The sequence below is a fragment of the Tupaia chinensis genome, unplaced genomic scaffold (assembly GCF_000334495.1).
Source record: "Tupaia chinensis unplaced genomic scaffold, TupChi_1.0 Scaffold000215_1, whole genome shotgun sequence".
NCBI classification, from domain to species: domain Eukaryota; kingdom Metazoa; phylum Chordata; class Mammalia; order Scandentia; family Tupaiidae; genus Tupaia; species Tupaia belangeri.
In genome coordinates, this window is record NW_006159690.1 from 3,488,913 (window position 1) to 3,502,305 (window position 13,393).

Sequence of the window (13,393 nt, forward strand, 5' to 3'; positions counted from 1 at the left end):
TTTCCCTCTGTGTTTGCAGATTCTTACCTGACCCTCGATGAACCAATGAATAACATCACCACATCTCTGGGCCAGACAGCAGAACTGCACTGCAAAGTCTCTGGAAATCCGCCTCCCACCATCCGCTGGTTCAAAAATGATGCACCTGTAGTCCAGGAGCCCCGGAGAATCTCCTTTCGGGCAACCAGTTATGGTTCTCGGCTGCGGATTAGAAATCTCGACACCACAGACACAGGCTACTTCCAGTGTGTGGCAACAAATGGCAAAAAGGTGGTTTCTACCACTGGCGTCTTGTTTGTCAAGTTTGGTAAGCAGCCTTCTAAAGGGGAGGGGAGGGAGGGGGGCTTCTCCTCTCAGCCCAGTGTGCTGGGATGGCTAGGGGCTGTGGGTAGGTGAGGGAAGAAGGGAATGAGGACTTACTGAAAATGTACTGTGTGTCCACAACCCTGTAGCTGGTACAGTTGAACCCATGTAACAAAGAAAGAAACCAAGGCCCAGTAGTTTATCACCATGTTTAGGGTTGCCCACAATAAACAGCAGAGCAGGAACAGAGTCCAGATTTCCCTAATCCCATAGGCCCTACTTCAAACCATCATGTCCTTGAGCCCTTCTTCTTAATAAGAAGCTCCTTGTCCGGAGAATTCAGGGACATTTGCAACTTGCATACTCCTTTTCTGGTCAACTGCCATCGAAGACCAGAAGCTACTTCTCACTGTTGTAATTGATACCTCGTGAGATCTCTTGGACTCCTGCCTGAAACTCCCTGCATAGTTTGAAGATGCCTGTTCCGGTGACTCACATTTTAGCACTTGGCTTAGCATTTTTGAGGCCCTGGACTGTGGGTTGTAGACAACTTCTCACTGGTTACTTGTTTTTATTTTTTGGTTTTTGGGTTTGTTTTTTTTTTTTTTTTTTTCATAGAGGCAGTAAGGAGAAAGGGAGCAAAATGATGAGTTCCAGAAAAATAAAAATCACCTCTAGGTGACTAAGAACTTTCATTCCTCTCCCCAAACCCCTGCCCACTTCTGCAATAACCCCAACTGACTATTTCTTTTTTCCTTCATTTCTTCAGGCCCCCCTCCTACTGCAAGTCCCGGATCCTCGTAAGTACTTTGTACCTCCTTTCTTGTTATTTTTAAGGGTGTCTCTGTAGGTTTCTAGGGCAAAGGCAATGTTGTCCTTTGCTTGGGCCAAAAGACTGTGTTTCCAGGTGTCACTCCATTTTCCCCATCCACATCCATTTTGCTTTCTCTTTGATATGAAGATTCATAGCAGATGCATTGGCAGTAACCTCAAGCGTGATAACATTGATTTCGAATGATCAAGGCAAAAAATCTTACATTCACCATTTTATAATAAATTTAATATTTAGTGACAACAATGGATTTGGAATAATCAAACAAAAAAATGATAGAGTTCTAATTAAGAACCTTTAAGCTAAAAGGTTTTTCTTTCTGCATTTCTGCAAGCATTTCTGATGTTTTTAATTATTGATCAGAGCAATAAGTAGGTGATCACTTTATTTTTTTTTTATTCCCTTTAAAAAATTCAGAGGCAAAAGTTCTAACTAACTTGAAGGAGGAAAGCTCCATGCTTGCTTTGAGAGTTCCGTCGGAGGTTGATGCATTTTGAGTCCCTTGCTACTGGAGTCTAACGATCCTATGTCTTTCATTGACACTATTGCTGATGCATTTCTCCATTATTCTGGCTAAGGGATTTTTATCTTTCACTTTAGGTGTATCCACCCAGAGCATCTTTCTTTATGCATATGTTTACTTGGGGTAGGGGGAAGAACCATTTATGAAAATTCTTGCTCTTTAAGAAAATATCCTCCATGTTTTGTATGCTTCTGAAGCAAAATGCACTGGGCTGTGCTCTAAGAGCATCAAAAATGTTCCATCTAGACTCCACCCAGAGCAAATATAACAGCCATTTAATTTACTGTAATCCCCTCTGTGCCACTTAATTACAGTGTGGGGTATTTGAATACATTTGTGTGTGCCTGGAGGCCCAGTAGCCCACAATCCCATTAATAAAATAATGGGTAAAAATAAACATTGGCCTTGAGCCACACGGTTCTGCTATTTCATCAGCCAGTGAAAGGCAACTGTAAAAGAGTCTTTAAAATCACCCAAGTGCTAATTACATTCTACTTGTTTAGGGAGAAGATGTTAAATGATCTTAAAAACAGATCAGAAGTTTGGTCTCTCTCTGCCCGTGTTTCTTAAAACTAACGTTTTCTTCTTTTTTCTTTTTTTACTGGTTTCATCATCAGTTGTATGTGGAATCCTTTTGAAGTCTTATTTGAACAAAGATTAAAACTTTTGTTACTCGCTGTAAAAAGGCTACTCTGGTACTTATTTGTTCCTGTTAATCTGTGTTTCAGATGTGGTTGATAATCTGTATTCTCGGTAGATTAATGTGGTTCATTAATTTGCCTTGGCTTTTAAGCACTGGCCTGTTAACCTTCTGCCTGACATATATGTATATCTGAGTTACTTTTTTTATTATCAAAATTTTTTTTTAACATTTATATACCCTTTTTGAAGTTTGTATTCTTTCTTTATTGCCATTTTTTCTGACAGAGCTAATCTAAGAATCTCTTGTTTTTTAATTCTATCCAAAGATAGTATCCACTTCTGTGAACTGGTATCAGTGGAGAGGGTATTGAAGTTCCTTAAAGATGCTCAGCAACAGCTGAAAGTATCCTTTGATGTCAGGTTCATCTGTTTTATATAAAGATCCAATTATGCATCTTGTTAGTCAGCAATAGCATGAAATATAGAGTTGCCATGTTTGCTTGGAGGGAGTTTATTCTAGTCTATTGTGTTACTAACAGAAATACCTGAGACTGGGTGATTTATAAATAGAGGTTTACTTGACTTATGATTCTGGTAGCTAGAAAGTACAAAAGTACGGGGCTAGCATCAGGCTGACCTCACGTTATGACTGACAGAAGCAGAGAGGATAGCAAGTACATGCAGAGAGTCCTGAGAGAGCTTTCTTCATTTTTTTCCATTTTACTATTATCTACATTTATTTTATACTGACTTTATTCCCGTCCCATAAGTTTTTGTTTCTTTAGTTTTGTCTGGGGCATCTTTTTCTTCTGTGCAACTTCCTCTTCTGGTTTAGGAAAAATTTGCTCCTTTTCAGTAAGGATTATCTCAGTGTGGCAGAGGGAGCTCTTGTACGGGTTAATCTGACCATGAGCTCTGTAAGTATAGTGGCACATCTTGGGTGCCTTGTTCAACTGGATATGCTTAATAAATAACCAGAGAATCTACATCTAACCCCTCAAGTTCAGAATTACTCTCTGCATTTTTAAGCATGTACAACAAAAATTCAGCACTCGTTTTGGGCCACGGGCCTTGTATTCAGCCTCACTGTGTGGCCTGGGCATATCAACCAACTCCACCATTGTAACGACGGAATGGCACACACGGCTTCTGTAAAGTGACATCCTTCAGATACGTGGTGGCTTTTCGGATATGCACACCCTTGATAGCCTGGGCAGTTTCAAAAGTGTTCTTAAAGTGAACACAAAGTTTTGAACCTCTTGATTTGCACAACTTTGTGGGGTTCTCTGGGTCAAGTGAATAGCAAACCATTTTCAAAGATCACCTCAGTCCACTTAGAGAAGAGCCTTTAACAACCTGTGCTCACAGGAGCTAATCCCTTCCCCTGAAGACTCATAAAATGACCTTAATCCATTCATGAGGGTAATCCCTCCATGATCTACCCATTAGGCCTCACCTTTTAAATGTCTCACCACCTGTCAATGCCATTGCACTAGGGACCAAATCCCAACATGTGAAACTTTGGGGGACAAACCATTGTCTAAACCATAGCAGAGCTACAATAAAATATAACCCCAAATAAAATACAGCTTGTATTTGGGGCCTTTTGCAGTTAAATATCCATCTTTTTGGCATTCCTTGTTTGCATTTGATGCCTTTTTTCTTAGGGACCAATGTCGTATCCTGCTTTTTTCCTCCTTTCTCAATTGCTGCCACTTAGCCTGCCCTAGCATTCCTCATTTCCTAAGACTATCTCCAATACAGAATAAGAGTTCCCACTCCTGGCTTCATAGCCCCAATAAGCAGTCACACTGTGGTATAAGGAAGCAAGCAGAAGATAAAGCAATAGCTGTGGGAAATAGCACAATGTTGAGGATCCCTTGGAAGCCCTTTTGTCAAACTGTATACTATTTTTGCATAACAGGAGTTACAAATTGCAGTTGCAAATTGCTCTGCTTATGTCTAACGTGTCATGGTCAGAGTTCCTGCAGAGGAAGCAAAATGAACACCTATGACCCACCCTAATGTTCAGAACATCTGAACAGTGAAATGTATTAGGTGTGCAAAACTTGGTGAGAGCTGAGGGTCCCTCAAGGTAACAGAATACATTGCTCCTGACTTGAAGGACTTGTGTGGGATCATGGCCCAGGAAGGCACTTGGTCCTCCCTCTAAGGGACTACACCAGGGTTTTCCAAGAAGCTTTCAGGATGGTGTCTTAGCTTATAACAGAAGCAAGTTGGGAATTTAGTTTGGCTTCTGTTCATAGCTTCTGGCTTCATTTCTCTGTCATTGCTGGGCCTTGGCCCACCCCTAACAGCGATAGGGCCTGAGGCCTGAGTACTAGCGGAGGCCCACATACCATACGTCTAAATATTTAAAAGTTATAAATCAAGCTAGCATAACTGTTAAATGAAATATGTCTTCTCCTCCCACATTGACAAATATACCTTCATAATGACAAAATAAAAAAATACATGTAAAGTTATGGTTTTTCTATGATGGAAAGCCAGAAACTATCAAAAGTGAATTCATTAATCATTATTAAACATGTCTAGGTGTGTTCATGGGCCAGAATCATTATGTATAAGTCATAGGCTATAGACTGCTATAGGCCGGGTCTTTAGAAAGTTCATGGAAATGCATATTATGAAAAAAAATTCATGACTTTTCTAAATTTCACTGCATCAAAACAAACTCATGTAGGCTGGCCTATGGTATAGTAGTTGAGGCAACTTGAGCTCCTATGACAACTGCACTGTCCTAGACCCAGTGGCTTTGGAAACACACCAGGCGCATGTGCGTGTGTGTGTGTGTGTGTGTGTGTGTGTGTGTACACTCAAAACCCCAAAGGAAAGAAGAAATGGAGGAGAAGGGATTACAGCATGACTATCCCCAGGGAGATTGCTTTCTCATTTTTCTTTCTCCCTGTCTCTCCAGTGAGCACATGTACCCTCTGGCAGATTTAAAAAAAATAATAATTAGAAGAAATTAAATAATTTTTTTTTAAAAAGTGATGCTGTAATTCCATTTTCCATGAACTTTTTGAAATCTCCTTTGTATGATAGTTCCCTCTTTTTTTCCCCTTTTATTTCTGGAAAATGGCTGTGGTGTTTCATGCAAGATCTTTACCTAGTATGTGTTCTGTTGGCAACAATACCAAATTAGTGAAACTTTCTTGAATCCTCATACTATTGAGTTGTCAGAAAAGTTAAGATGCATTTTTGCACAGAAAAAAATCTATCATGACTTTTCCAACAACCCAATAATTATTTTTCTTAAATGTGAAGAAACTTCATTCTCCTGGGCCAGTAGCAACTGTGGTTATCAATAAAATTCCTGAAGCAAAAACTAAGCTTGGAAGTGAACTAAGAATTTTATATACCATGTTCAAATGTAAAAAGTGGACTCATCTATGATAAATAACCATTATTGCAGAATACATGACAAAACATTGTAATTTCACCCCATAAATTAGTAGCATGCCTCACACATTATATATGTATACATTTTAAAATAATGTGAATTGTTTAATATATTAGTTCCCTAGGACTGCTGTAACAAAATACCACAAAGTGCTTAGCTAAAACAATAGAAATTTATTTTCTGACAGTTCCGCAGGCCACAAGTTTGAACTCCAGGTGTTGGTGTTAGCAGGGCTGGTTCCTTCTGCAGCGGTAAGGAAGGATTCCTGGTGGTTCGCCAGCATGTTTTGGAGTTTTTTGTCTTGAGAATGAACCACCCCACTCGCTACCTTAATGTTCACATGGTGTTCTCCCTGGATACATGCCTCCATATTTCCCCTTTTCATAAGGATAGCAACTGGATTGTATTAGGACCCACCCCGATGACCTCATTTTAATTTGATCACCTCTGTAAAGATTCTGTTTCCAAATAACGTCACATTCTGAGGTAGTAGGGTGTAGGACTTCAACCTAGGAATTTAGGAGACACAATTCAAACTATGGTTTGAATTAAACTATAAATTATACCTTTAATATTGCAAAGTTTTCCTGAGCACTGTGGAACTCTTGCAAATATTATTCTACTTTGTGAAAACTTTCAGAAACCCGGATTGGAACATACAGAAAAAGAAGAAACTGGTTACTTAGTCATACTAGAAATGATACTGGGTCATCAGAGAAGTCATGATGTACTTTTCTATGCACAAATGCGTCATGACTTTCCCGGGACCCCAATGGTTTGAATCTACTGTATTCCAAGTGGGAGGAACAAATTAACAGCCGGCCTGATGGATCTTTTTCCTTGCTAGAATGCTTCTGCCTTGTAGTTCTTCTAGTACTCACTAGCTGTGGCACAACACCCCAAAGCCTTCAGAGCACACAGCCATTGTCACCTTCTGTCTGAGGTCCCGGAGCAGGAGATGTAGAGAAGTATTCCCCAGGGCCAGAGCAGTGCTACTCACAGGAGCAGATGTTTAAGGTTTGGGTTACACTGTACTAGCCAGAATGCCAGTGTCCCTGAGGCAGCAGGTCCTGTGTGTACTCTACTTTCATTTATTTACTTTCTGTAGATTGTTTATTTGGGGGCCCACATCAGAGACTAGCCCTTCTTCCTTTCCTCCCTTCTTCCTTTCTGACCTTTTTCTGACCTTCTTCCTTACTTCCTTTTTCCTTCTTTTTTCCCTCTTCTTTTTCTTTCCTGCCCTTTTTTCTTTCTAGTATCAGTTTTACTGAAATCCAGTTCACCATAAAATTCACTGTTTTTAAGCTTAGTACTTTTTTTAAAGAGAGATTTTTACTGTAGGGTACATGTGCTTGCCAGAGAGACAGATAGAAAGCATGAAATCATCCCACAGGGTGGATGGTCATGCCACAGTCCCTTTTCCTCCATTCTCCCTTTGGGATCTTGGGCATGCATGCACACGTGCTTGGCATGAGGTTTGAGCCACTGTATATGGGCTGCAAACCACAGTTGACTACATGAGAGTCTAGTGACATAACCATGACGCCATCTGCTGGTCCCTAAGCTCAGTATTTTTACTGTATTCACAAAGTTGTACAACCCTCTCTATGAATTTAAAATATTTTTATCATCTCAAAAAGAAATTCCTCCCATCTCATGGTAATCTGTAATTTATTTCCTGTCTCTGAATTGGCCTGTTGTACACATGTCATAGTAGAAGCATACAATACCTGTCCTTTTGTGTCTAGTTAATTTTATTTTGTTTAGGATAATGATTTAGAGGTGCACTCAAGGTACAGCTTGGATAAGAACTCCATTCTTTTTATGATTAAATATGATTCCATTGTATGGCTAGATCATATTTTGTTTATCCATTCATCTGATGAATATTTTGTTTGCTTCTAATTTTTGCCCATTCCAAGTAATACCATTACAATCATTCATATACAAGTCACTAAAACATATATGTTTTAGTTCTTTTGGGTATTACCTAAGAGTAAAATTCTTTTTCTTTCTTTCTTTTTTTTTGAAAGTTTTTTTGCTATAGGGTGTGTGCACTCACCAAAGAGACAGAGACACAGAAAGCGAGAAATCACCCCCCATGGGGGATGACCACACCACAATCTCTTTTCTTCCATTCTGCTCTTGGGATCTTAGGCATGCACACACACGCGCCCGGTGTGAGTTTAAGCCACTGGGTTTGGGACTCGAACTGCGGTCGACTACATGGAAATCCAGCGACATAGCCATTATGCCAACTGCTGGTCTTCCTAAGAGTAAAATTCCTAAAGCATATGATAAATATTTGGGGGGGATGGGCTGAAAAATTGTGTTCCAAAAGAGCTGTACCATTTTATATTCACAGAGGAAAAGTATAAGAGTTCCAATTTTTCCCACATCCTCTCCAACATTTATATTCTTTTTGTTGTTTATTTTTTAAGTCATACTAGTGGGTATGAATTAGTACCTCACTGATTTTTGATTTGCATTTTCCTAGTGTCTAATAATTTTGAGTGTTTCTTCAACTGCTTATTGGCTATTTATATGTCTTTTTTGGAGAGAATTGTCTGTTCTAATTCTTTGCTTACTTTTTTAATTTAGTCATCTTTTTATTCCAGTTATAAGCCTCCTTTATATATTTTTAATAGACTATCACATATATGATTTTGATATTTAGGTTTTTTCTCTCATTCTAAATTGTCTTTTAATTTTCTTAGTAGTGTTTTTTGAGGCATGAAAGTTTTTCATTTTGACAAAATCCAATTCATTATTTTTTCTTTGGTTGCTTATGTTTTTGAGAAAGCCCTGCCTAATCCAGGGTCACAAGGATTTACTCCTATGTTTTCTTCTAAAAATTTTAGTTTTATAGTGTTACCTCTTATATTTGGATATTAGTCCATTTTGAGCAGATTTTTGTACATAGCATAGAGTAGGAGTCCAGATTAACTCTTCAGTATTCGGATATCCAGTTGCTCCAGAACCGTTTATTGAAAAGATCATTCTCTAATTGCTGAATTGTCTTGATACCTTCTTAGAGCCAACACCGTCTTAAAGCCAATTGACCACAGGTACATGTTTCTGGATACTCAGTTCTACTCCATTGATCTATGTGTCTACTCTGACATCAAGTCTATGCAGTGCTGATTACTGTAGGGCTTGTAAGTTGTGAAATCAGGAAATGCGAGCCCTCTCTACCAGTCCATATTTGACTGGAGAAACAGAAGTAGTAAAAATGTATATGGTAGCAAGACCAGCAGTTGACGTAATGGCCATGTTGCTGGACTCCCATGTAGTCGACCACAGTTCAAGCCCCAGACCCAGTGGCTTAAACTCATACCGGGCGTATGTATGAGCATGCACAAGATCCTGAGAGGAGAATGGAGGAGAAGGGATTGTGGCATGGCCATCCCCCCTGGGGGATGATTTCTTGTTTTCTGTGTCTCTGTCTCTCTCTGTCTTTCTGGCAAGCACACGTCCCCTATAGCGAACCTCTCTAATCAATTAATCAATCAATCAAAATGTATATGGTATAAGTACATAAAGAGATTTATTGCAGAGGATTGGCTGTTGTGATTGTGCTGGCTAGCCAAGTTCAAAATCTGTAGGGCAGGGTGTCCAGAGGAACAGGCTATAACTCTGGGGCAGTTCCTCATGCTGCAGTACCAGCTAGAATTTCTTCTTCCTCAAGGAAAGCAGTTCTGCTCTTAAAGCCGATCAAATGATTGGATCAGGTACACCCAAATTATCAGTGATTACCTACTATCAGTCAGTTGATTGTAGGTATTAATCACACCTATAAAGCCCCTTCACAACAACACCTAAACTAGTTTTTGGCTAAATAACTGAGGACTACAAATTGACTATAAAATTGACCATCACATTGTTCAATGTTGTGCTTTCCCAAGTGCTATTTTTGGGGGATGGTGTAGGTGCTATTTTGGATCCCTTACTTTTCCCTGTGAGATATTTTTTATTATTATTTTCTTTATTAATGATAGAATGCATGTGCATTGATGGGGCAAGGAGAGGAGCATCTTCCATAGGGTCTGGTCATGCCCTGATCCCCTTCCTTCAGTCCTCTAACCTGCTGGGTCTTGGACACTTGTGCATGTGCCTCGTACGAAGTGTTGCAAGGTGGTTTGTAGTGTGATCATGCTTTCTCCCTCTCTCCCTTTTTCTGTCTCTTTCTTTCTGACAAATGTAAGCACCCTCTGTCAATTAAAAAAAAAAAAATTACCAAAAAACTCCCACAAAGTTAAAAGAAAGATTGTAGTATTCAACCATTGAGTATGATATTGTCTGTGTGTTTTTCATAAATATCCTTCGTGAGGTTGAGACAGTTCCCTCCTATTCCTAGTTTGATGTGTGTCTTTTATTATGAAAGGGTGTTGGATTTTATCAAATGTTTTTTCTGTGTCCATCAAAATGATTATGGGTTTGTGTTGTTTTGTTTTTCTTTTATTCTATTACTGTGGTGTATTACATTGATTTTTATATATTCAATGTTTTCTTGGTATAATGTTCTGTTGGCCATGGTGTATAATTCCTTTATATATGTTGCTAGATTCTGTTTGCTGATATTTTGTTGAGGAATTTTGTGTTGAAGGATATTAATCTGTATTTTTTTCTTGTGACGTCTTTAGTTTTGATATCAGAATAATACTGGCCTCATGCAATGAGTTGGAAAGTATTTCCTTGTCTTCTATTGTTGTTAAAGGATTACTGATTTAATTTTTATTTGTTGTTATTATTTTTTTAATTTTCTAAAGGACCCATACATTCACCAGAGAGAGAGGGAAAGTGAGAAAGCAAGCCACCAGGTCTGGAAATTGAACTACAGTTGACCATGTGGAAGTCTAGCACTTTAATTACAATGCCACCTACTGCCCCCCCCCTCTTTTTTTCTTTAAGAAGAGTTTGTAAAGGGTATTTGTTAATTCTTTAAATGTTAATTATAATGTGTCAGTCAAGCTATCTGGGCCTGAAATTTTCTTTGTGGGAGATTTTTGGGTTTTGTTTTTTAATTGCCGGAGGGTGCTTATATTTGCCAAAAATAGACAGAGAAACAGAAAGGGGGAGAGAGAGAGAAATCATCTCCCAAAAGGGCATGATCACACTACAATCTCTTCTGCATTTCTCAATCCTTTTAGGATTGGAGACACACACACATGTGCCTGGCATTTCTTTCAAGTTTCTGGGGCTGAGCTTTAAACCATGGCAGCCATGTGGGATCCGGCTCCCTTACAACTAAGTCATGGGGCTGGCACTTTTGGGGGAAGTTTTTAAATGACTAATTTTAACTTCTATACTTGCTGTAGGTCTATTCAAAGTTTCTGTCTTTTCTCGTTGTTTTTGGTAGTTCGTATCTTTCTAGGAATTTCTTCATTTCATCTAGATTTTCTAAATTTAGTATTGACATATAGTTGTTCAAATTTCTGGACTAATTCTGTATAGTTTGTATTTTCTGTCATGTATGGCTACTGAAGTTTCTGTGAGCCTACTCATCAGCTGATGATTAGAAAGAGATTTACTTAAATGAATAAGTCTTCTACCCTTTGCCAAGGAGATCCATGTATGTTTTGGAGCATGCATTCAGCATTCCAGCAGTTTTCAACTGGGCCTTCACTTTCATGTCCTGCTGGTACAGAGCCTCGAAGTTATCCAGAAGTGGAGATTAGATCTTTCTCAGGTCTTTCCTGGGCTTGCCCATGAGCGAACCTTTCTATTAGGTCATTGGGAAAGTCATGACTTTTTGTTCTGTTTTTCTATGTAAAAATTCATCATGACTTTCCTGATGACCCAATATATTTGGAGAAATATGTCCGATTCTCAAAGCCTCCTGTGGACATCTCATTCTCGAGATCTTTCTTCCCCTTTAAGTTTCTTAAACAGAAACTTATTTCCCCCCAACTGGTATTACTACCTCAGGCAATTTTTTTTTTTTTTTTTTTTGCCCCCGACTAATAGTCTGGGGGCTAGGAATTTTCCAATGGAGAAGCTCTAAGTCTACTCAAATAAAGATAAGTTCTGTGACTGGTGCTTTTCCTGAGAGTTGCTAGACAGGCCAAATCAGGCCAATTCATTGGAGGTAGCTTTGGAGGAGCTCCAAACCCACTCTGTCCCCACCCCCATGACTGTTAGGCTGCTGGTTTTAAAGCTACCACAGAATTCAGAAGATTCAGAAGAGGGAGAAGGGCATGTTGAAAATTAAAATGCCACAAAACTCTGTTCTTAACGCATTGCAAGTTGTTTTCTACCTAGTCACTCTTTTATCTATCTTATGACACATGAGATAACTTAGCATGGGGCTTCATGTATAATTAGCATTAAATAAAGTTAAGTTGTGCTTCTTTCTTTTCTTCTCTGAGGTCTCCTGCAGAAGCAGTCTATTGGAAGGGCATAGTGAAAGGAAAGTATCTGTCTTACAGGGTTGTTGAGAAGGTTAAATACAATAATAAGATGATGCACATACACTGTGCAGTGCTGCATGTATTAGAAGCTTAATAACATTGGGAACCAGCAGTTAGCGTCATGGCTATGTCGCTGGACTCCCACGTAGTCGACCGCGGTTTGCGTCCTAGACCCAGTGGCTTAAAACTCACGCCGGGCGCGTGTGCGTGTGTGCCCAATCCCGAGAGGAGAATGGAGAAGAAGGGATTGCGGTGTGACCATACCCCCTGGGGGGTGATTTCTTGCTTTCTGTCTCTATGTCTCTCTCTGTCTGTTTGGTGAGCGCATGCACCCTATAGTGAAAACCATTCAAAAAAAAAAAAAAAAGGACATCATAGATATGATCTTGCAGAACCATTATAAGGCTTAAATGTGATAATATGTGATAAAAAGTTCAGTGCCCCCCCCCAAAAAAAGAAGCTTAATAACATTAACCAACATCATCATCATTACTGTCATCACTATCTGAATAAGAAGCTCTTCCTTCCTTCTAGCCACAGTTCTCCTGGACAACATTCTCTGCTGTTACTCCCAATCAGAGAACGTGAAACCTTTATTTCTTTTTCTTCCTTTGGCCTTTGGCTAAAGTCTTTCTGTAGAAAGACAAAGCGACCAGCTTTTGATGAATTCTTTCCCTCTCTTAATGTTTTCAAAGTCTCAGCTACAGTGTAGAAGTGTAGCTGGGTGCTGGTCCAACCCAGGCAGTGATAATGTAATTTTCAACTCAAGATAAATTTAAGGAGAACTGTCAACACAGTTACTCAGGCAGTTCAAGGGTGAGGCATCTTGTAGAGAGGAGACTAGGAAGTCACTCAGTGGCTGGGCAGAACACAGAAGGCAGTTGCTCTAGCGAAGCAGTTCATGTCTGTCTCTCCATCAGACTGCCTTAGCACTCTACAAGGACCACGCAGATGGAGGGAATGTGGAGAGATTAGATAAGAATGATTGCCCAATCCAGTGGGGGATGAATCCAGAAGTGCAGAGGTGGAGAAGCCAAGCTCTTATGTCCCAATCTACCCTCATCACTCAACAATCTCCACTGTATGAATAGGGTGTGGAAAGCTTCCAATTAAAGCGATACTTGTGAATATTGGCAAGACATGTCTTTGTGAGCCGGGCACAGTTAAAGAGAGAAGGGATAAGTAAGTCCTTGCCTCCCTGCAGCACACTTTCTGAAACTAATTCATGAGCATCTTGGTCGTCTGTGTCAGTCATGACT

At 39.6% G+C, this 13,393-nt stretch overlaps 1 protein-coding gene across 1 annotated transcript in view; it reads left to right on the forward strand.

Annotated features, from left to right (window-relative positions):
• Window positions 1-13,393, forward strand: part of ROR1 (ROR family WNT receptor 1) — a 178,464-nt gene that overhangs the window by 42,444 nt on the left and 122,627 nt on the right. Inside the window, exons 3-4 of the mRNA XM_006147546.3 lie at window positions 20-307; window positions 1,073-1,103. Of these exons, the coding sequence (XP_006147608.1) occupies window positions 20-307; window positions 1,073-1,103 (319 nt within the window). The remainder of the gene's footprint in view (window positions 1-19; window positions 308-1,072; window positions 1,104-13,393) is intronic.